The 24,870-nt window shown below is 42.2% G+C and overlaps 1 protein-coding gene and 1 long non-coding RNA gene across 4 annotated transcripts in view; one reads left to right on the plus strand and one right to left on the minus strand.

The window, feature by feature from the left end:
* The window catches only part of LOC147034324 (uncharacterized), a 35,063-nt gene extending 18,721 nt beyond the window's left edge, over positions 1–16,342 (plus strand). The window contains exons 2-4 of one of the 3 annotated variants that reach the window (XR_015058064.1): positions 13,792–13,915; positions 14,808–14,954; positions 15,089–16,342. This is a non-coding gene — a long non-coding RNA (uncharacterized LOC147034324). Of the gene's footprint in view, positions 1–11,568; positions 14,955–15,088 lie in introns of those variants that run through there. The other 2 variants (XR_015058063.1, XR_015058062.1) reach the window with 2 other exon arrangements.
* The window catches only part of LOC147034323 (uncharacterized), a 62,824-nt gene that overhangs the window by 32,657 nt on the left and 5,297 nt on the right, over positions 1–24,870 (minus strand). The window contains exons 4-12 of the mRNA XM_085880813.1: positions 24,444–24,512; positions 24,066–24,272; positions 23,402–23,500; positions 22,562–22,673; positions 20,257–20,441; positions 16,362–17,618; positions 6,220–6,345; positions 3,587–3,823; positions 3,368–3,476 (exon numbers count right to left, since the gene is read on the minus strand). Of these exons, the coding sequence (XP_085736939.1) occupies positions 3,368–3,476; positions 3,587–3,823; positions 6,220–6,345; positions 16,362–17,618; positions 20,257–20,441; positions 22,562–22,673; positions 23,402–23,500; positions 24,066–24,272; positions 24,444–24,512 (2,401 nt within the window). The remainder of the gene's footprint in view (positions 1–3,367; positions 3,477–3,586; positions 3,824–6,219; positions 6,346–16,361; positions 17,619–20,256; positions 20,442–22,561; positions 22,674–23,401; positions 23,501–24,065; positions 24,273–24,443; positions 24,513–24,870) is intronic.

Here is a 24,870-nt window from a genome sequence, read left to right on the forward strand (position 1 = left end):
ATACCACGTGACTGATGACATCATTTGTAACTGCAAATTCTAGTATTGATGGGTTAAACGGTTTCAGAGAAATAATTGTTTAATTACGTCTTTAAAACCAACGTGGCTGCCACATCATGTGACTGATGAGGTCATTTTAAAATAAAATATTTGCGGCAACATTAGTGGATTACTGCAAAGTCTCACATTGAATGGCAAAGCGGTTTCAGAGAATTGTTTTTTTAATATGATCGACTTGGCACGGGGAATATTGGTTGAAAATTTTAACATCATCGGTCACATGCTCTTGCAGCCATGTTGGACAACAAAAAACCTTGTCCGATCAACGCAAAACTCCAAAGATGTGATCAGCCACCCATTCTGAATTTGATTTGATAAAGAGGACGTCATGGGTCAGGTGTCCGATTGAAGCAGGGTTGATTCAAAGCGAGGCGGCATGGGTTTTTTTTCCCCACCATAGAAGTTTCCACCATAGGTGCAACTATTCATGAGAATGGTTTTGTGATAACTGTGACATCATACGTCACATGGTGTGGCAGCCATGTTGTAAAAAAGGAAAAACTTTGGACCTCTGTATCTCTGAAACCGTTCCATGGAAAAAAAAATGGAACTTCGCACATGTGAAGTACTCCACATGGGAAATAAGCCTGATTTTTTTTTTGATGATGTCATACGTGGCTTCATTATGACATCATAATTGCACATGTCAAATGCTTTATCAGATCAGTCCGATAAATTTTGAGGATCATCTCGGGCTAAATTGTAATTGGCAAAAAAATTGATGATGTTATCGGTCATGTGGTTCAGCAGCCATATTGTTTTCAACATAAAAACCTTCAAAAATCTTCTCTCTCACAGCTGAACTGAATGAGGTGAAGCTTTACAGGTGTGATCGCCTATCCATTAGGAAGAAAAAGTTATCCACCAATGACGTCATCAGTCATGTGGTTTTGGCAGCAATTATTTTTTGAAGAATAAACATTTTAAAATCTTCTTCTCCAGAACGGCTTTACACATCGAGGGGAAACTTCACCGACATGTTCCCCCAAGCCTTGGGGATACCAACGTGTTCACGAATTATTATAAAGTGACATGGTCTGGCAGCCATATTGGTTTGAACTAAATTCTTTTTTAAAATCTCTCTTGAACCGCTTCATCAATCAATGTGAAACATCACAGTTATGATCGAGTAGACATGTGGAATATACGTTTTAAATTTCACCTGATCAGACGCATGTTCTGGCAGCCAGAATTATTTAATATTTTAAATCTTGGTTCAGGAGTTTAAATCAAACTTGGTGCAAGTCCGTATAATCTATCTATAATTCCAGCAATGTGTGTGTGTGTGTCTGTGTGTGTGTGTCTGTGTGTGTGTGTCTGTGTGTCTGTGTCTGTGTGTCTGTGTCTGTGTGTCTGTGTCTGTGTGTCTGTGTCTGTGTGTCTGTGTGTCTGTGTCTGTGTGTCTGTGTCTGTGTGTCTGTGTCTGTGTGTCTGTGTCTGTGTGTCTGTGTGTCTGTGACCGCTGTTTCTTGACAACCACTGGTCCAATCTAATTGAAACTTGCCAGGTATATTGCTGGGGACCTGAGTATGTGCATTTTCAAGGTTTGATATTAATCGGACAAATGGTTCCCAAGTTATGGCCATTTATTTACCAAACCAATGACAAGACACGTTGCTGCGTCGGCGTGGCCAATGGGGAAATGGCGCCATTTACTTACTGTGGCGTCGGAGTGGCAATGGTCACTGGCAGCGAATGTCATGGCAAGCAAAGACAGGGAGGTAAACTTGATTTTAATTTGGATTTTAATTAACTCTGTGTGGAAGTATCACAGCAGTTGTTACTTCAATGCAAGCGATAATTCGTGGAATGATGTGAACATTCCGTACGGGCACGCACCACTTCCGGATAGTGATGACTTAATGTATTCTAATAATTTCTCTATTTCTTAAGCGCATTTATAGATAAACACAATGCCCCAATCCAGTCGTCGTTTACGAGAGCGAAGGAACGGCCTGTGTGGTTGTTTCTGGCTCGTGGTTTGAAAGCTTTTTTTTTTTGGTTTGCACGTGCGGCCAGGCACATACGGGCACGTGAGAGTGAAGGAACGGCCTGTGTGGTTGTTGTTTCTGGCTCGTGGTTTGAAAGATGTTTTTTTTTTGCACGTACGGCCACGCACGTACGGGCACGTACTAGTGATGTAATAATGTGGGCAGAGGCATATCTGGTGACGGCGTGATGTCGAAGATTTTCGTTCTCGTTTGATATATCTTGTTATGTATTTTTGGCCACATCTCTCCATGATGACGAATCACTTTTAAAATTAAAAAATTCTTGCATCCGGATTCGGATCTTCACCAAAATTGGACCAATTCATCCTCGTCACACATCCAAAGTGTCCATAAATTTTTGTCCGAATCCGTCCGCAACTTTTTAAGATGTGCTATATATCGTTTTGGGCCCGATCTCTCAATGGTGAAGAATCACTTAAAAAATTCCAGTTGCCGGATTCGAATCTTCAACAAAATCGAAGTGATTCGTCCTTGTTGTCACACACCAAACCTGTCCACCAAGTTTCATCCTAATCCATCCACAACTTTTTTGAAATATGCTGCACACAAACAGACAACCAAACCGAAGACGGGGGGGGGGGGGTGAAAACCTCACCTCCTTCCACCTTCGATGGCAGAGATAAGTAACAAAAAGAATGATAACATTGTAATAAAGCATATGTCAATTAATACGAACAATATTAAAAAAAATAATAATAGTGGTAGTGTCATTTAGCAATGATAATAACGAACGTCGAATCCTCACCCTGGCCCAAGCACAGTGGAAAACTAATGCTCAAGTAGTTAAGCAGGCAGGTATGCTACAAGGCCGTGAATACCAATGACAATTTGGTCCAGTGGACCAACTGGCCCACTAGTTCCATTAAAAATAAACCTATTTGTGAATTAAAATCATGTTTGTTTTTCCCCAATCACTTGCGCATTTCCAAAATACCATTGTAATTCCATTCACTTTACCACATTTGGCAAAAACCTTAGCAGTGGCTCCGCTCACTGCTTCATACATCGCTGGACTCCACAACTAATAATTAATTATAATACGAGTTCCCTTACAAGGAACTTCAACACAGGAGGAGGCCTCCCATCAAACCCTGTTCAATAGCTGCCAACCTATCCTTTTTAAATGCTGAGCGCCAAGCAAGGAAGCAGCACATACCATTTTTAAAGTCTTTTGTATGACTCGTCAAGGATTGGATTCTAACCATGCACCAAACTCCCAGACTCAGAGTTGGAGTGCACACTCTAACCATTACACCACCGATTCATTACACCAACCAGACACAAGACATCCTCACCTGGTGTTTGGATTCAGGTTCTCTATGGGCACGTAGCTGGTCCCCACAGACTTTTTTGTCCACTTGTTTTTCAATATATTGTCGTAGCTGGCTGAGTAGACGAGATACCCTGGCAGGCATAACAAAAGGGAGACACAGATGTAGATGTATAAGGTAATTGAGACAAAGGGACGCTGAGATGAAAGTGGTAAATTATCCTTTCAATATGGGTAAATGTACCAGTGACCATGCTGTCCCCATTGCTTTGAAGTTTGCCCCAATCCAGAATGACAAACGAATGGCATCCTTCCACAGCGATCACCGTCAGGTTGGCTGGACTTTTTTGTGGAGGTCCTGTGACTCTTTGCAGCTCTTGTGGGATCAGATCAGTGAGCTCGCTGACCTGGAAGTGCTCAAGGGCTTCTGAGAGCGAACAAGGCTCACTGGAATTCTTACTCAGGTAGCTCACATGTGGTGCTGCAAGACAATGTCAACCATATGTCATTTTTTTGGTACAGATACCAGCAGGCAGCACACCTCAATGGTTAATGTCCAGAGGACGAGTCCCCTTCACCAGTCTCGACATATACTTGTGTCCCCCACCCCCTCCTCATTTCATATTCATTATTATTACCCTACACGCACGAAGCAAAATAATGGGGTTAAGCAATTGGTTCACTTCTGTCTGTCTGTCTTTCCGTCCATCTGCAAATGTCAGTTTATGATCGAGGAAAAACCTAATCTCAATTGAATGTTATATTTTGAACACAAATTTGAACGTGAATCGGGAAAATAACCTGCCGTTTAGTTGTACTTTTGCTCTGAATTTAATCAGATCGCACATGTACAGAGTAACGAGATACTTATTTGAGTCTGTCTGCCTGTCTTGTGGTCGTCAAACAAAATTGAAAATCATTCCAAACAGGAAACTTACTGTTATTAAGGACGTCATAAAGCACACAAACACCAGGCATGAAGAATTAATGCAACTAGAAGCACCCACTCCCTACAGGAGCCGTCAAGGGGGTCATGTTATTATATTTATGCCTATTTTACTCCAAGGGGTCCCAGGATTATAAACCCAAAAAATGGTTGCGATTGGTTCAGCCGTTTTTTCGGTACCTGGGAACAGACAAACGGACAGACAGTGAATTATAGTAAAGATGTGTTAAATAAGGTGGTGTAAAAGACACTGCATCGTCGGCAGAAAACTTTCGGAATTTGTTTTATATCTATCTATCTATATATTACTGAAACTGTCATCTTGTATGTATGTATGTATGGATGCATGTTTGTATGTATGTATGTATGTTCCCAAAATACAGCCAAAACAGTACACAATAGCACAAAAATTTTATGGCCACCTTTCTCACCATTCTCGTGCGGTGTGCAGTATCAAGTTTCTTTCAAATCGGGCAACAAAAAAAAATATTAAAAATCAATTCCTGATTCAGTTAAGTACTCTTTGGGATTATTTGATCAATGGAAACAACCTCAGTGGTATATTTCGCTGGAGCTATCTTTTATTTTTTTTTTCATGATTTTTTTTCATCAACTGCTGTCACAATGGGTTCACGGGTCGTCTCGTAACCTTTAAAATCATAATTTTATTTCATTTGAATTATAAGCTCAGACCACTGTGTGGGGTAAGGTGTTCTGTGAACTCTCGAGTTATCAATAGTAAAATATATGGTGCATCTTACAAGTGTAGCAACTTCCCCGAGATTGCCGCTATTTCGCAAAATTGACTTGTGTGATCTGGCAAACTTGAACACCGTTTACAGAAAAAATTTGTACCCTCCACAAGTCCACATTAACCATTTTATTGTGATGGAGGTTATCACAGGAATCTGGTTATTAAACTAGCAGTGGTTACTATAGAGGTCAGCTGGAAAGTATCCCATGTTGTGCAAAGTGTGCATCTTCACCACAGGACCCCACCAGCAGTTGTCCCACATGGCAGAGTGATAGATGTTGGGTCAATGAACAGGACATAATGCTACACCTGGATTATCTATTTGTACACGCATCACATACAGACAAGCAGATGAACAGACAATTGCTAATCATGATCTTCTTCCAAGTTAATCTGCAACGGTCAGCAAGGGCATGTAGTGGGGCAACTTGACATAACAATTGTGCATTTTGTGAGGAAAGCACCAAATTTGGCACACCAGTAGCCTATCATATTATGAACAGATTTGGATATTGGGCCATCTCAAATTTTTTGATGGCAGTGGAAAATGGCTGCCACAGCCATCAGCAGCTGAATTTGAAATGGCCCAATATCCAAATCTGTTCATAATATGTAAGGCTACTAGTGTGCCAAATTTGGTGCTTTCCTAACAAAATGCACAATTGTTATGCTATATTTAGCTCAGTTGCCCCACTCGTGATCAGAGTGTCTTCTAAGGTTGGTTGTTTGCTTGTTTATACAAAAAGCCTGTCGGTTTTAATGCACATCAAAATTAAAATGTTAATTGTCAATTCAGGTTGCATTGCTGCAAAAATATTGCAGCTCAAGTGTTCTAGGTCTGCACTATCGACCATATGGTAATGAGTAATGCTCATTTGTCTTTTTAACCCAAAGCTGCTTTGTCCCCCTCTCTCGCCCCTGCCTTCCCTCCTCCATGCCCCCCTGCCATCCCCCACACTCAACCTCATGTTAAAGATCGGTTGATGCCCAAGTCAGCAACTTCTGTTTCACTTTAACCAATTACGTATTGTGTTGAGACATATTGGCCATAAGTTCTCAAGATCCTTGCAATGCAGTTAGTACAAGTCATTGCTGCTCTGAAGGTTGCACGTTTTGCTTTTCGTTGCTACGTGTTTCATCTCGGACTAACTGTCTCGCAAAAGACTGCAGCTCTCACCTGTATATCTCTCCTTTCCTGCCAGATCCAATAGAGATGATGGAGTTGCGTGGAAGGGGTTTGTTTTACCACTTGGAGCCACAGCTGTCGGCTCTGGCTGAAGGCTCGTCGGCCTTGTTTCTGAGGCTGTGGAGGAAAGCAGTGAAGATGTTTAGGGAATTAAAACTGTCGATGAAGCACAAATTCATCGACGCACCGCCATCTCGATATCAGAAATCCGAGAAACGACAAACTTAACAACCACCATGCACTGCCAAAATTCAACAACAAATATTATTCATTGAGAAAAGGTCGTGGCCTTGCCACCTCAAGAAATATTACCATCGAAGCAATTTTCTATCATTCGCACAAAGGTAATTGTGAGAACAAGCACGCTGACACACCAAGTAAAGAGGCAAAGATAAATCACGAACTGCCATCGCTCGAGAAGAATTATCTCTAGGAGGTCATTGGTGAACCAGCTGTTATTTTCTTTCCCCTGACAATCCAACAGCAACATGGTTATATTGGCTCAAAGTTAAATTGGTGGGAAGAGGTGAGGACAGACTGATAATGGGCGTCAGCTCGTGCTTGCTGGCTAGCTAGCTGAGGTAGGCCTGAGGGTGAAATGTGTTGCAGGCAGGATAACGTTATCGAGGGAATCTCATTTTGATGGTTTGGCTAAGAAAGAGAAATTCCCTGGAATTTATGATTTTGTCTTGTGCAATCCTGCGTTGTGTGTACTCTTGAGTTTGTGGGGGTGCAGGCATGGACACCACAGCTGCTTCTGCGTGCTGTGCAGCTGTTTCCTTTCCTGAATCTCAACAGAGAAGTGAAAGGGGAATGCAATGCATCTCGAGAACTTGCAATAGGAGTCACTCTGAATGGAGATGATGTGGTGGCCACCATTTGCAGATTGCATATGAAAAGCCATGTTCACTTAACGTCTCCAAACGGGATAAATCGGATCGGAAAAAAAATAAAAATTGCATTTTCAGGAGGTACAGGCCTTGCAATTTCACTCAACCTGATCAAGTAGCAGTGCTTGCTTCCGACAAAGAGAAAAACATAAAAGGATACAAATAATACAGTTCTCCCAGAGTAGCTCAGAGTGGAATTTTGTGTTTCACTCGTTTGTTGCATTATGTTGAATGCTGAAAAGTTACATCTTCTAATATCTAGAAAAGCCAGTTTGTTTTTGGACAGTGTACGTATGTATTTGTGGACAAATTGCCTTCACCCTGTTGATTGAGCAGCTGGCCTGACTCCACCCACAATTGTAACCTGAAAAAAAAATCATATGTCCACCATTTTGTAAAGGGGCCTCAGGTATCAGCCCATGGCCGAGTGCAATTGGAATTATCCAAGCTATATAACCACAATGTGTCTGTTCTGTTCTTGTGTATGGCAGCTTGGCTGCCGGGAAGCTATCATTTCTTGGAAGCGCAGCTGTCACTGATGCTGTGCCCCTCCGCCAATACACTGGTACGCATTTCGCTGACCTCAGAAGGATGACAGGCTGAGCCAACCCCACGTGGTGTTAATTCAGTGGAAACAGGGCTCAAACTCAGGACGCTAAGATCCCAAGCCAGCCACCCTAATCATGAAGCCAACACCAGGCTTCCCATGATGTGTGGTTTTTCTTGAATATATGCTGACCACGATATATACACATAAGCAGTTGGCATGTTTTAGCTTCATATGTGTAACCCAGGTTATTACCTCTACCACCGATGGTGGAAGGAGGGTATGTTTTCACCTCTGTTTGTCTATATGTCTGTTTGTCTGTCTGTGAGCAGGATATCTCAAAACGTATGGACTGATTCGGACGAAACTTGGTGGACAGGTTTGGTTTTGTGATGCGGATGAATTGATGAGACTTTGGTGACGATCTGGATCCGAATACTGGAATTTTTAAAGTGATTCTTCACCACTGAGAGATCGGACCAAAATGATAAATAGCATGATATCTCAAAACGTTATAGACGGGTTATATCTCTAAGGAGAAGTGAATTCTTGCAGAGATTTTTCTGTAAGGTTCATTTGGCTGCGCCTAGATGGGTTTGAGGTTTGTGGAGTAGTGGCTGAAACCCGAATGCTATCCAGGTTCCTCCTGATGACTCCATCTTTGCTCTTTACTTCTTTGGGTTCCTGCCTGCTTTTCCATTTCATTCTGACAAAACTTGGTGAATGAGTTGGGTAGCTGACAAGAACAAGCCGATCAGATTTGGTTAAGGTCCGGATTCAGATCCGACCGATCAGTGGGATACAAAACGTAAACTGCTCAGCCTGGCGGAGGTATGCGGTATGTGCTTTCAATCCACACCATTCTTTTACAATGCCTGGCGTTGGCTTAATGGTTAGGGTCCTGAGTTCAAATCCTGCTTGGCTGTTGAATTAATACCAGGTGGGGTTGATTAAGGCTGTCATCCTTCCGAGGTCAGCAAAATGAGTACCAGCTTACTGGTATCCTGTGTCGGAGTGGCAACCCATCCAGGATTGTGCCCAATATCCAAGGAGACTGCTTAGGCAACACCGACGCTCTGCACAGAGTGTGGTCCCAATGGATGGATGGATTCTTTTACACCACTTTAAGCATAATACAAACATCTGTTCATCTTTGCATAAATGAGTTTCCGCAAAGACTGGTTTATAACCGCATTTCCCATGAAAGATTACCAAACATCAAGCTGATGGGAAAATCTTCCAAAGGGGAAATCTAATTACAGAAACCACCAAGAAAGCTTCTTGTGATCACGAGCACAGATATTAATCATTTTTGGGGAAAGGTCTCATGTTCGGCTTCCTCGTGCAGCACTGTCGGGCATATCTGCGCTGCACATTTTAAAAGGAACAAGTTAAACAGTGTATCCCGAGAATGTTCTCAACGTTGCCATCGCTGACTTCAGAAATGGGTGCACATCATAACATTTGTTATGTGGCCATAAATGTTCCAAATGATGGGAAAAAAATTGACGCATGTATTTTACAGCCACCGCTATTTATGTGGCCACTTTTCGAGAGCATAAGGTTGGCCACATCAGGCAGATTTTGCCAGAATTACCATGTAAACTCACAAACTACCAGTAGTTATACGTTTTAAAAATGGAGTATCATAATTGTCTTGACTAACAAGGATGAAATTTTGCCTCAAGTCTTCGCATGAGTGATCTACTAAGTGTGTAAATGATTGTTCAAAATTTGAGGTAGCAATAGGCGCACCATCTAGAAATGTCACTTGGAGCCATTGTACCTACATTATATCCCACTTATATATTAATAGCAGCTCATATAATTCATATAACAACAATAAACGATTCAGTGCAAACTATAAGGGCAATTGGTAGAGCACATACCTCGGCCAGGCTGATTAGTTTACATTTTGTAGCCCACTGATGATAGGTCGGATCTGAATCCAGACCTGAACTAAAATTTAATTGGCTTGTTCTGGTCATCTAACCAACTCATCCACCAAGTTTAATCCGAATCCGTCCGTAACTTTTTGAAATATCGTGCGATATATAATTTTAGCTCTGTCACTCAATGGTGAAGAACCACCTTAAAAAAATTCTCGAATCTTCAGCAAAATCGAATCAATTCTTCCTCATTACATACCCAACCGACCCAGCAAGTTTCATCTGAATCCGTCCACAACTTTTTGAGAGATTTTGTTCACAAACAAACAAGAAAGTTGTCGTGCATAGCACGATACTTGTGAAATCCATAAAACAAATTTTACCTTAAAAATAATTGGTGGTTGAATTCAATGACCAAATATGCAACTCCTCTTCAAATTTCAAATCAAAGGGATGAAATTGAGGATTTTCGAAATTACACCTTAGTTGTTGACCTTTGGCCTATGTTGACTTTTTCGTCTATGATGACTTCAAAAATAATTGGTGGTTAAATTCAGTGACCTGATATGCAAATGTTGTTCAAATTTCTCATCAATCGGATGAAAATTGAGGATTTTAGAAATTTGATAAAGTTTTTGACCTTTGGCCGATAGTGACCTTTTGACCACAAAAACAATAGGCTTCTTGCTTATGACGGTCTCTACCATGTGGTGAAGGTTCATGAAGATCAGTTTAAAATTGTGACCTGGAGGTGATTGACATACAAACAGACAGACAGGATAACACACAAGACCAACCAATATACTTTGAAAATCTTCGATTTTCGCAAGTAACAAGAAAGATGTCATGCATAGCACAATACTTGCGAAATCCATAAAACAAATTTGACCTTAAAAATTATTGGTTGTTGAATTCAATGACCAAGTGTGTAAATCCTCTTCAAATTGTTAAGTCGATCTGATGAAAATTAAAAATTTTAGAAATTTGGCCTTTGTCGACTTTTTGGCCTATCTTGACATTTTGACCTATGTTGACCTCAGATGTAATTGGTGGTTGAATTCAGTGACCTGAAATATAAATCTTCTTCATATTCTAAGTCAATCGCATGAAAATTGAGGATTTTAGAAATCCGGCCTATGTTGACCTTTTGGCCGATGTTGACCTCAAAAATATTGGCTACTTGAATTCAGTGACCTGATATGCAAATCCTCTTCAAATTTAGAGTCAATCGGACAAAAATTGAGGAGTTTAGAAATCTGATAAAGTTGCTGACCCTTGGCCTATGTTGACCTTTAGACCTTTTGACCTCAAAAACAGTTGGCTTCTTGTTTTTAACAAACTCTACCATGTGGAAGTTTTGTGAAGATCGGTTTAAAATTGTGACCAGTTTGTGATTGACAATACAAACAAACAGACAAACAAAAATATGGAATAACGCACAAGACCAACCAATATACTTGAAAAATCTTCGATTTTCGCAAGTGACAAACAGACAAGCCGGTCGGCGACGGGGGATTCGCTATGATCGAAGCGCTGGATACGATGCTGTTCATTCTGACCGATCCACCGACGAAGATTCATTGCCAAGCTGCATTGGTTCACATACAATTGTTCCTCTGCCTGGCAAGATTTTTCCTATTGCGTATTTTGCTAACTGGCACTCATAAACAATGACGGTAAATAGACACCCTATTTTTGAAGGACTACCATTTGAAAAATAATCGGTTTGCTGGTTTGTGCTATGGAGCCTCGCGTTGCAGACACACACACACACACACACACACACACACACACACACACACACACACACACGGAAAACCTGATAAACTTGTCTCAATGGTGGTGTGTAGGTCGTGGAATCGTTTTTGGTAAATAAATAAATAATTGGAGGTAGTGTGTGGATCGTGGAATCGTTTACGGTAAATAAATAAATAATTGTGGAATTGTTTACGGTAAATAAATAAATAATTGGAGGGAGTGTGTGGATCGTGGAGTCGTTTACGTTAAATAAATAAATAATTGGAGGTGGTGTGTGGGTGGTGGAATAGTTTTCGGTAAATAAATAAATAATTGGAGGTGGTGTGTGGGTGGTGGAATCGTTTTCGGTAAATAAATAAATAATTAAAGGTGGTGTGTGGGTCGTGGAATCGTTTTCGGTAAATAAATAAATAATTGGAGGTAGTGTGTGGATCGTGGAATCGTTTACGGTAAATAAATAAATTATCGGTTTGATGGTTTGTGCTGTGGAGCCTCGCGTTGCAGACACACACGCACACACACACACACACACACACACACACGGAAAACCCGATAAACTTATCTCAATGCTCTTGTTTGACCACACCTGAGCCACATAATATTTTTCATAAGCCACGCCCACTTTTCATCAACCACGTCCACTTTCCCTAAGCTCCGCCCACTTTCCTAAGCCCCTCATAAAAAATGACGGTGAATAGACACCCGATTTTTGAAGGACTACCATTTGAAAAATAAAACCTCAATCAAAAATCGGCTCGAGTAAAATTTTCTAAATATCTCGAAGTGTTTAATTCCGAAGTCTCGATTCTCTACATTCAAAACTGAAGGATAAGTATTGAAAATACTGTACGCAGTTTTTCGGCCGCTGCACAGCAACGGGTGGTTGCTCGGCAACGAAATTCAAACGCGCACATTCCCAAGAAATACTGCACATGTTTGCAAAGTTTCATCGAAATTGGTTCGCTGGTTCGTGCTGTGGAGCCTCGCGTTGCAGACACACACACACAGACAGACAGACGGAAAACCCGACAAGAAGGGATATCTAGCATACATAGCGAATCCAACAGACAGACAGGGGTGAAAACAACCTCCACCCACCTCCGGTGGTGGAGGGAATAAGATGATAACCTCACATAAAAAGGACAGCAACACTGCCAAATGACAGAAAACTGTAAACTGTAGTAAAACACTGCCCATCATGGTACCACCAGCAGTGGCATTACCTGCTGCTTCCAAAACAATACGAGGAAACAGAGGAAACACGAGAACAGCTCTTGGTGGAGCGCACACCTCTGCCAGACTGAACAGTTTACGTTTTTTGTATCCCACCGATAGGCCAGATCTGCATCCAGACCTGAACCAAAATCGAATCATCTTGTTGTTGTCATCGAACAAACTCATCCACCAAGTTTTGTCATAATCCGTCCACAACGTTTTGAAATATCGTGTTATACTGCATGTTGTTTTTGGCCCCATCTCTCAATGGTGAGGAAACACTTTAAAAATTCCAGTATCAAAGTCTGGATCTTCACCAAAAATCGAATCAATTCATCCTTGTAACACACCCAACCTGTCCACCAAGTTTTGTCCGAACCCATCAATAACGTTTTGACGTATCCTACTCACGGTTGAAGACAGACAAACAGGGGTGAGTGAAAACATTACGTCCATCCGCCGAGGTAATGAAAGAATGTTTTGAAGCCTTTAAATGAGCATTCGTAGTCGCACCTATGCATTGTGATGTTATTCTCGAAATGTATATCCTCCACATGTTGTACGTCGTGCAGTAAGTGATGCAGGCACGATTGTCCAAGGTGCTTTTTGCTAAGCCGAAATAAAAGTGACAAATCACCGAAAGGAAATCGAGAATGGGTGCAATGCTCAGTGAAACCAAGGTGGTGTGTTTTAAAAGGGTTGTTTACTGACGAGGAACGCCTTTAATAGAAACAATGTTTGAGGATATCGTGATTCCAAAACATTGGGTAGATATTGAGAACAGGACGTTGCTCTTGGCCACGACATAATTCCCTGCTGCCCGCAATTCCCGGCTTAGTTCCAGGCATGTGTGACAAGGGCAGGCTCACAGGCGCTTCTGAGTCGATTATTTTTGTCTAACGCAAAACAGAGCTGCAGGCACACCCAGAAGACGCTTCCTTTCATGTAAGAAATGGAAACCCAATGAGCCGCACTTCCAAAATGTACCGGTGTGTTTTAAGGTTATTCGAGATGAGGGACAGGGCATACGGCATTCCATTTAAGGCCTGCACTGGATCCATGCTCTGAACCCAATCTATTTATTTGTACAGCTTCACACAATGAAACGTTTGTGGCCTATTTTTAACATGCCAATTCCATTTTACCAAAAGCATTTCACAGGATCACAGGATTCCACACAGCTGTGAATAAAGGAGCATCTCCCAAGTCTAAACCCAGCGCTCACCTTCCATTCATTCATGTCCCCCTCCTTCCTCGTATGCAGAAATGTCTTACCGAGTCCATTGTCTCGAGGCCTTCCCCCATGGGATTTCAAATCTGCTGCCCATCATCACCTCAAGGTCTCTCCACTTTCCTCGACTGAACTCAACAACACCATCCGAGACACGGTATTCTCACCTGCCTGCACTTCCTCTCCCTGCGTCATGGTGCAACCATCCGTTTGAATTGTCTTCCCGTTGTTTTCCCTTGATGCTATTTTGTGTTGTTGATCTGTGCTGTGGTTCATTTTGATCTGATGTCTCCTCCTGTTGTTCTGCTCTTCCACGAGTCACAATATCAATATGAAAAAAAAAACCCAACATCTTGAGTTTGTCGCACTCGGGAATGCGGCCACACGACTGAGCACTCACAGAAAATGCCATAATTCCTTTGGTCCAACTCCCGGCCAGGGTGAAGTTTAATGTATTTATATATTTATAGATGAAGCATTTTTGTTTGTTTGTTTGTTTGGCTGGTTTTGTCCCAATACTGCAGTGCATTTTGTAGAATAATCAGCTTTTTAATTAAATAAGTTACAATTAGTTGTCAGTTCTTTCAATTCTGATGACGTTTGGTACCAGCCTGTTTCCACCAGCTTGGTTGCAAGCCTCAGCATAATGGGCTTCCCAGTGAAGATGAAAATCGTCTTTTGTGTTTTCTTTAGAAAGACGAGTTGAGGTCATCCGCTTTTGATGGAACTTCTGCTTCCCCTCGAGCTGAGAACGCTGCCATGGAAAATGACAGACGGGTTTCCCCCACCCGCATTGGTCTCGGCTTGTTGCCTTCGGGCCCTCACCAATGCCGGCCCAAAGGTTAAAATTCTGACGTCTTTTGGACAGAAAGTGCCTTGGTTCCATAAAGTGCTCTGATCTCCTCCTCTCGTGACCTTTCATGGAGCGATAAAAGACGTGCAGTGAAAGAAACCTAACTTTGTGCTACAACTACTATGGCTTTGTGTTCCAATGGTTTGGCTGTAGAATAACTTGCATTACCCACCTCTTCTCTATCATCTTCTATCAGTGAACTTTTTTAGTTTGGCCCTGCCACAAGGGAGAACCAGGTGCTGGCAATGAGACTAACCATGCCTCTTTGGAACAACTGTCAACCGTCTTCATGCTGCGATGAGAGGCGAATTTGAGAAAACGGCAGACATTGAACACCTCACATGTATGTGCTGTTTCAAATTTCTGAGAGAAACTCAATATTTCATACCAGAGTGTGTCAAAAAAAAGGTTAACCGCTTCAAATGACCTTTGTACCTTTATTCATTACCTTAATTTTTTATATTTTATTATTTGCAGGAGTGATCAATGATCTTTGGACAAGTCATTCAAGCATGACCAAAGTATTCTACGGAAGAAAAAAGTGACATTGTCCACGGAGCAAAGAGTAAACATTGTCACGTGGTATTTTGAGACCAAATCAATTGCTTCCATCCAGACGAGGTTCTGTACTAAACATGGAGTGCATCCCAGAAATAAGCCAAGCAAGCCAGCCATTTGGCAACTTGTGAAAAAGTTCAAAAGCGAAGGGACGATTCTCAACATTAACAAGGGATGGTCCGGTCGCCGAAGAAGTGTACGGTGTGAAGGAAACGGAGAACGAGTTCGTGAGTCAGTCATGCAATGTCCGAAGAAATCGCATCGCCAAAGATCTGCTGAACTGGGTCTCGCTCCCAGCAGTATCGGAAGAATAACGAAACAAAGTTTAAACCTCTTTCCTGACCACATCACAACAGCCCATAAATTGACCGATGGGAATAAAGCAGCACGAGTCGCAATGTGTGAGATGCTGCAGCAGCAGATGGAGGCAAACCCAAACTGGATTCGCGATGTGTGGTTTTAGTGATGAGGCACACTTTCACGTCAATGGTGCTGTCAATTCACGCAACATTATCTGGGGAAGTCAACACCCAGATGAGGTTGAAGAGAAGTCGCTTACAGGTCGGTAAGTCGCTGCTTTCATGGCTGTCAGCTACAGGGGTGTGTTTGGGCTGGATTGGTTTGAAGATTTGAAGACAAAATCGGAAGAACCGTTACCATCAATCAAGAACAATACCGGTCGATTGTCAACTCATTTTACGAAGACTTGAAGCAATCAATGAGCACTGCAGCCCACGGCGACGGTGGTTCAAGCAAGACGGTGCTACCCCGCATAAAGCCAATGAAACAATTGCCTTTCTGCGTCAAAAATTCGGACAACGAGTTCTCAGTTTGCATATGGAAAACGAATGGTCTCCACAAGTTAATTTTTTGTTTTATTACTCAATGTTTTGGTTAATAAAGTATTGAAGTGGTTCGCCTTTTAGATTATATTGACGATTATGGATACAGTGAAGGAAAGGACAATTTTTTTTGTGGACCGACAGAAAACTTTGCATTATGTTCATTCGTGCAAAGTAACCATTGACTTTGGGTCAATGAGAAATAATTTTACTTTTTGCGAGAATCGTATCGAGTTAATTTGAAGAACGGTTCCACAATAAAACATTTGAGTCGACAGTGTTGTGGAGCAAGCGAAAATAGTGCTGTATTTTCAGCCTCAGAGCTCATAACTTGCATTCAAATGTCTTACCTTCAGGAAAGCAGTCGGAGTGTTGTTGTTTAGATCCAGAAAGCCCACCCGTATCAATGGGGCAGGCCACCATCTGGCCGGCCTGTTGTTGGTCGGTTGGCCGATCTGTTGCTTTGCCAACAACTTTCTTCAAGGCGCTGTCAGCAGTGGTTGTGATTGTCACCACATGTGGAGACATTGCTGAAGATGGAGGCCAAGTAGAAACTTCAGGCAGAGGTCCAGATTGACTCTGAGCTCCTGGAATAGAGGCAGAGTCTCCACCAGGTTCCAGTTTAGAAACATCTTTATCAGCCACAGAGGCAACGTGACTACGAGGCACTGGTTTGGAATCTGAGTGCTCAACGGGTATCGGTACTGAGCCAGAATGTTTGTCAGGTGTTTTCGTAGAACCAGAATGTATTTCAAGCATCTCTGCTGAGCTTGTGTGTCCATCAGGCACTTGTGCAAAGCCAGGCTGTTTTTCAGGGGTCTGCACTAAGCCAGACCGTTTCTCTGATGAATGCACTGAGTATGAGTGCGTCCCATGTGTTTCTGGTGAACCAGGTAGTGGATCAAGCCGTTTAACTGAACTCGATTGTCTGTCCGGCCTTTGCGTGGCGCCAGTGCCTCTTAATGTGGTAGGTCCTCTGGTGGGTTCAGTTTGAGTTATTTTTGAGTCTTGTATAATTTTTGAGGTGTTCTCTTTCCTCTTCTTTGATGTTTTGTCTGTTCCCGTTGATATTGCGGGCGTGACTTTGTCCGGTTTGTTACCTGAATGAATATCATGTGTTGGGCTTTTTGGACGAGGTCCAACGGCACTTGAGTTCTTGACATTTGATGGAGGTACAACCACAAGATTTAGCTGTATTGAAGAGCCTGGTTTCTGTTCTTTTAATGATCCATCGACACCATTTTTGGTTGGTTTTTGTTTTGGCATCTCTCTGTGATCTCCGTTGGGTTTACCTATCTGTAACTTGGTGCTTGTGTCATTGTTCATGCTTGAAGCAACAAATTCTGCCAGGCCATTTTCAAAACTGGAGCTACGTGGAGTTGGACTCGGGTTAGATCGAGACCTCTCAGGCTTCAGTGTCTTTTTCGGTCTGACTGTTGCAACCTCCGTGGGAGTAGAAGGGGTTTTGACTTCGACCACTGAATCTGCGGTGACATTCTGTGGGATACTGGAATTTTGTCTCCCTTCACCATCAGATTGCAGTCTTTTCCTTGAGCCTGGGGCCACTCCATCATCCATAGAATTCAATCTGGTCGTACCATCATCACCTATGGATATAAACAGCAAACAATGATTGGTCAATTAATTTAATGATTACAACATCCAAGTATGCATCCAAATTATCTTTTCATGACACAACAGTTCTTGGGTCTCAAGGTTCCATTTTTTTACCTTCGCATTCTGCGAAAGGTTATGTTTTGGGTCGGCGTGTATGTATGTATGTATGTATGTATGTATGTATGTATGTATGTATGTATGTATGTATGTATGTATGTATGTATGTATGTATGTATGTATTTATTTATTTATTTATTTATTTATTTATTTATTTATTTATTTGTTTGTTTGTTTGTTTGTTTGTTTGTTTGTTTGTTTGTTTGTTTGTTTGTTTGTTTGTTTGTTTGTTTGTTTGTAATCTTGTGATTCGTATAACTCAAAAAGTATTAAACCGAATTGCATGAAATTTGGTGGGATGATTGGTTATTAGCCAGGAAGCATTCGAATCAATTTTGGGATCGTTCGGGTCAAAGGTCAAGGTCACGAAAAGGTCAAAATCGTCTTTTTACGATAACACGGTCAATTTTTATTCAATTTGCATGCAACTAACGCCAAAATGTTCAGAATTCAACGCCTCATCTTGTGATATGCAATACGACACAATGACGCCCATACTCTTGTTACCGGTTAGGGGTCAAAGGTCAGGGGGGTCACGACCTTGAAAAATATGCGGTTTTTGTCATAACGCGGTCAATTCTTGTCCGCTTTACATGAACCCAGCACCAAAATGTTCAGAATTTAATGCCCAATCTTGTGACACAATGACGTCATAACACATGTCACCGGTTTGGGTAAAATGTCGGGGGGGGGGGTCACGCCCTTGAAAAATATGCGGTTTTCAGCATAACTCAGTCAATTCTTATTCGATTTGCATGAAACCAGGATCAAACGAGATTACCTTCTCTTGTTGAAACGTTGTATTCACCGAGCTTGCGAGTGAAGACTCGCCAAAACGACGTGAGTTGATTGTTGTTTAGTCCGTAGCCCCCGAAAGTCGGGGGGGTCATGGCATTATAGATATGTGGTTTGTGTCATAAGACCATTCATATGAAACCAGTTCCCCACACTCATACCAAGAACAAAAAAGTAGTGGCGGCGAAGGTATGCGCTCTATGAGTGCCCGTTCTAGTTTTTTCATGTTTTCTACCAATACCTGAGACAATCTGTGCAGCATAATGATGTAACAACTCATCGCAGAAACACAAGATGCATAATACACTCAATACTTGGGTGAATTTGCATATTGTGGCATTTTTAAAAATAGTTGTTCAGTCGACTTCCTAATGTTGGAGTTTTCTTCATCTTTGTTCATTATTTTCTCTTTCTTAAATTTTAAATCTGTCTAGAGCCGATTCTTAATGCTCTTTTTTCCGACTGGATGATACATAGGCAGTGCTTTTATATTTGAGCTATCTAGTCTGGGTTCGGTACGCGGTCTGACTATAAACTATCGGATTGGTGCTTCGCAAGCAGGGCATTGGATCACAAAGTGACATCCCTTGGATATACGCAAATCTGGCTGCCCCGTCTACAAGCATTTTTTGTGGAAGATAAAGATCCACAGTGTCTTTGGACTAGGCAAATGATTGCACCTTGGACTCTTGGATAAATTCCAGAAATTCCTGCCCTCACCTACATGGTGGCACTGCATTATCTGCACAACCATAGCTCTTACCTTTAACCCACCACAATGGTGTCATGATTACAGTGTCCACTTTGAGTATGGGAGGTCGGCGGTTTGAAACCCACCCCATCTGAGTCATACTAAAGACTTTAGAAATGATACGTGCTACTTCATTGCTTGATGCTCAGCATTTAAAAAGGATGGGATGAGAGCACGGATAAACCATAGGTTGGCGACCATTGCACACACTTGGTGGGCCTCCTCCATTGAAGCCCCTTGTGAGGGAACTCGTTTTGTTTGGAAAAGATGGCACACCTGTGGGCCGAACTCACAACTGACTTCTGGTCCAATATGCAAACAAACATACAAACTCATATACATTACTACTCGTTTCATGACCACTTTCCCAGATTAGGATAAATGGATATTATTGTGTATGCATACATCCATTATATATATGAAGATAAATAAAGTTCTCTGACCTGGATGAATGGTATTATGATACCATCATGACTGCAGCACCAGAAGGGCCTCTTGCAGTGCAAAGATGCCAAGATCAAATACTGTCATCAAGCAGATGAAAAGAAAAGCTCCAGACTAGTTTTGCCTTGCCCTTATTTGGGCTCATCAGAGCAACACATAGCTGTTCCATCCACTTAATGATTGAAGCCTTACGGCCTCTTATATGGGTTAATGATACACCCCTAACTGTGACTGGAGAGGATGTCAGATCGAGTTCCATTATAACTATTGCTGCAAGATCTGGAACCAACAAGTACCATCTGCCACATGGACACATCGTCTTTGACCCAACCAATGACAACTAGGAGACATCACCATTGTTTTAACACAGATGGACTTCTGGGACTGCAGTTATGGCGGTGTGTTCACGGCATTCGTCCAGGTCAGATAACTTTATTAATCATTGTTGAACTCCCAGCCGCTTTAATGCAAGCTCTTGATGAGTGACATGGCAAGGTGGAACAAATAGCTTATACACCTACTGGCATGCGTTGTGAACAGGACGTCATGGCTCCAGCGTCCGACGCGCTTTCCTTGTGCGACCCGCACCGACAGCTTGTATGTGGTGCCTGGAGCAAGGTTGGAGATGGTGAGCTCGGTTTCCCTGGTGATTTTGTACTGATATCGATCATTCTTTGTCTTCCTCCGGTAGCGAACGCGATACTCCCTGTTAAGGCGGACAGCACATCAAAATGAGCTCATCGTCGGTGCCATGAGCACAGCCTTCCTTATGAACGTGACACTTCCACCTCACTCTTTCTCCATGATGATCCTGCTCACATTTTCAGTTCTCCTGCCACTATTATCCACAGTGAAGTTAACTTTATTGAGTAAATATTCCATGGTTAGCAATTATTAAAAGAATATCAAATGTAAGTGCATGTTCGATGCAGCAAGAAATAAGGAGATGGAGTCGACAGGAATGGATTTATTATTTATTTCGATGTAACACAATGTCTATTAATATTTCCTTCCATTTGCTTATTCTGCGCTCTTTATCCTTGTAGAGCAGGAATGGTTATGCATCAAATATTATCTCAACCACATTTGCAGAGTGTACCATAAGTAGTGTTGATGTACTTACCAGATGTAAATGCATGGAAGTTAACCTTTTCGACTTTCATTGCCATGCACTGATTGCGGTAACGGAGATTTCATCTCCTCACTATCCGACAGGACAGTCCCACGGATGATGATCCATCGGAGGCATGTGCCATGTTCACATGGGTTTACATCGAAGGCAGCCCTGAACCTGCCATTTTAGACATCAGCACAGCAGACTTCTTTCCTATGTGTGGGCAGCATCATTTGCTGGAGGAAAGAGGGGAGGAATGGGGGTTGGGGGGAGGGACGGCTGTGCTGCTGATGCCCCCTGTAGGTTGGAGCAGGAACTGGTATTTGGTCAGGGTGCTGGTGGTTACTCGCCCACTCTTTGCGAAGGACACCATGCGATCTTTGCAGTTGGCCAATTTATGCTAGCAGACAGGATACCCAATTTAATGTCCATCTGAGGGACGCCACGCATTGAGGAATCAGCAGGAAACTGTTTTTTAAAAAAGAAACAATAACTCATAGAGTGACACTTGGCGAAATGGAATAGCACTTGAGAGAGTGCATACTTCTGCCAGGCTGAACAGTTTACATTTTGTATCCCACTGATACGTAGGTCGGATCTGAACCAAAATGGAATCGGCTTGTCCCTATCACCGTACCAACTCATCCACCTTGTTTTGTCATAACTCGAACACAACTTTTTGATAGCTCATGCTATGCAGAGTCTTTGGTCCCATCTCTCAACGGTGAAGAATCACCTGAAAAATTATCAAATCCGGATCCGGAGTCGGATCTTCACCAAAATCGAACTAATTCGTCCTTGTCAAACACCCAACCTGTCCACCAAGTTTCTTCGGAATCTAGTCATGACCTTTTGAGATATTGTGCTATATATCGTTTTTGGCTCCATTTCTCAATGGTGAAGAATCACTAAAAAAAACTTCAGATCCAGATCCGGATCTTCATCAAAATTAAGCATTGCTATCCTTGGCCGGTCACCTACATACACAAAAATTTCAGAACAATTGCTTGAAAATTTGAAAACTGTGGTCAAAAATCGTGTGACAAACAGATATACAGACAGACAAATGCGACAGACTAACATACTTGGCGAAAAAAAATTTCGCCAAGTAATAATGCAAACTGGTCCAGTAGTCCAGTGCTTCACATTGCGTTAGAGTGTGGACGCCAAACACAAAAAGCCAAGACCTATGCCCCCCCCCCCAATTTTTTTTTATTTTTATTTTTTAAATCACAAAGCAGATTTTCATCCCATCAATCTTTCAAAAAAAAAAAAAAAACACTTCCTTTTCTTTTGATTGATGAAATTGAAGGGATGCCTCTGCTTTCGTCCTTTTTTGTGAATTAATTAACCCTTCATATTCCATCGACAGGAAAGGTAGAGAAGTGTGACTGAAGGACTGCGATTGGACGAATACCTGGTCACCGGCTGGATAAAGATCTGAGAGGGTGGCAGTGCCACAAATTCAGTTTATTTTCCCCCTTCTGTCGGGACAGCAGAGCAGGTGTTCTGACCAACGCAAATGCATCTGCTCATAAATATGACGATCACAGTTGGGAAATCGTGTAAACAGTAAGGCGGCATGGCACAAATAGCACACCGACGTAGATTACCTTTGATTGACTACTACTCGTATAATTATTGTTATCCTAATCAAGGCGACTGATGTATTTTCATTTGTACACACGATCATCAATAAGAGCTTTTCTCACCGTGTGCTGCCCTTGCTTGGAGGAACTTCTTGGGTTTGCCAAGTGATTGTTGCCTCTTGTGGCGATGACACAGTGACAAGTACCTTCTTTGGTACAGGGAGCTCCTCCTTCGCTGTGGTTCAATAAGAAAGAATGCTATTAGCAATTTTGCCATCAGTTATTAACTTTAACAGCTCCTCGGCAGAATTTCCAGGATTTGGGAGTTTGGGATCTGCGTGGTAGCCATCCTCAAGCCTCAAACAGCATCTTGTGAGAAAAGCTTAACATTACCTCTAAAGAATAGCATGCTCCATGATGCAACCTTTCTATTGGCACTGGGATGGCAGATCTTGTCGGATCTCATTTTTCAGGGAGTCGGACACAAAACCGATAAAAACTTGATTGTCCTCACGTAGCGAGCACCGCGCAACACAAAGGGCCATTTTATCATAATCATTTCACTTTAACATCTTCTTTGCAATCTCTTCATGATATAGCAATGCATCCAAACCGTTCAATATGGCAAATCCACCATATGAATATAAATACCGTAACATGTATTGTGGCCTTATTCCACCCCGAAATAACAGTGCTAATTACATTAGAAAATGGCTGTCATGTCTACATTGAGGAAGTTTATGAGCAGATGATAATTACAATGGAACATTTCAGCATGAAATCCCATGGTTGAAAGCAGATAATTCCAATGAGACATATTCCACATTCCAGCATCATGTCCAGCATGAGGAGGTCATCATTATGATAGAACATTCGGGCATAGTGTCCATGGTGTGGAGGTCATAATAATGATGGAACATGCCACCGCTATGTACAAGGTGAGTAAATACTGTTCATTCTGACCTGTAGGGTCTCGCTTGGTGTGTGCAGCGCGAAACATGGGCACACTCGCTCCCAGCGCATTCAATGCTTGCACCGAGAACACCTGCACAGACTCGGGATCTGGAACAACACGGCAGAAGCCCAACTTCTAGACCTTATGGGCCATGAGAAATCAATTTGCTTTTTCAGTCTTCCTTCGCACCATCAAATACCTTTTGGAGGGGAACAGGGGACATCAAGCCAGCTGTTCCATCTGCAACAAACTTTGAAGGGCCAACTCTCTTTCACGATTCGGACTTTAGCCGAAGTGCTCTTCCAAAGGTTTACTGTTGTAAAATATACCTCGAAATGTTTAATGTCCAAATGATTGCAGACAGGACAGCTAGCTTAACATCACCTCTGAAGAATAGCATGTTCCTTGAGGCAACCTTTCTATTGGCACTGGGATGGCAGATCTTGGCGGATCTCATTTTTCAGGTAGTCGAACACAAAACCGAGAAAGCTCAGAGACAAACAGTCTGGCAAAGCATAGTAATCTCCCACAGCTTAAACATTGAAAACTCGCGTCATACTGCTGTTGATGACCAGATCGGTTGTTGATTTGAGCTTTTGTATTCCCACATGGATGTTGTGCACTGACCTATGAGCATGGCAGATCATAATAAAAGAGATAACAGAATCTCACCAAGACCGTCGATCTTGTGAGAAAAGCGATGTCCTGGCACGTGTTCAAATCTCATGGGGTGACCAGGTATTCCGAACCCGACAAAATAACCCCGAACCCTGCGCCAGTCTTTCTCGGAGCCACTGAATGGGCGTTGCCAGTTCAGCTGTGACCAGTTGCTGCCCGTATCGACTTTTACCACTCGAGGAGGTCGAGGAGCACCAATTTCTGTGGAGCAAACGGTGGCAATGTTACGATGCAATTACCATTTCAGAAGTGTACATGAAGGATGCAGATCATGTGATGTTTAGTCAAGTCGAAAGCCAAAGATTTATAACAACATTTCAGCCTTCATCTCAATCTCCAAGTGACCCCCTTCATACCTACGATTGCACCCACCTGTGATTTTGTCGGTGATTAGTCCAGAGTATGTGGGATCATGTGGTACTGGAGATACCCACGCACCACCTAGAGCATCGTAGCACACTCTGAGAATCCGAGCAGAGTTCTGGGCTTTTTCACTTAGCAACAGTTGGCACTGACTTGGGTTTGCAAGGGAGCTGTGCTGGCGAGCATTGCAACACTCTAATTGCACTTTTAAACCAATTTAACTACTTTTGTTTCAACAACTGCACCACTAAATATAGTTTCCATATCACAAATCGCTCTTGCATAATTTCTTCATGTTCAAACTTTTCATTGAAAACAACATTTTGACCGTTGCCATCACTGGTGAAATGCTGTGTTGTCTGTAGCCCCAAAATTATAGTACTTCATATCACGTGACAATTTCCTGGCGAGATGAACCTGGTGGTGTGTTGGTAGG

Source organism: Eptatretus burgeri, chromosome 1, assembly GCF_056783735.1.
Source record: "Eptatretus burgeri isolate ZD-2024b chromosome 1, Ebu_testis_v1, whole genome shotgun sequence".
Classification (NCBI taxonomy): domain Eukaryota; kingdom Metazoa; phylum Chordata; class Myxini; order Myxiniformes; family Myxinidae; genus Eptatretus; species Eptatretus burgeri.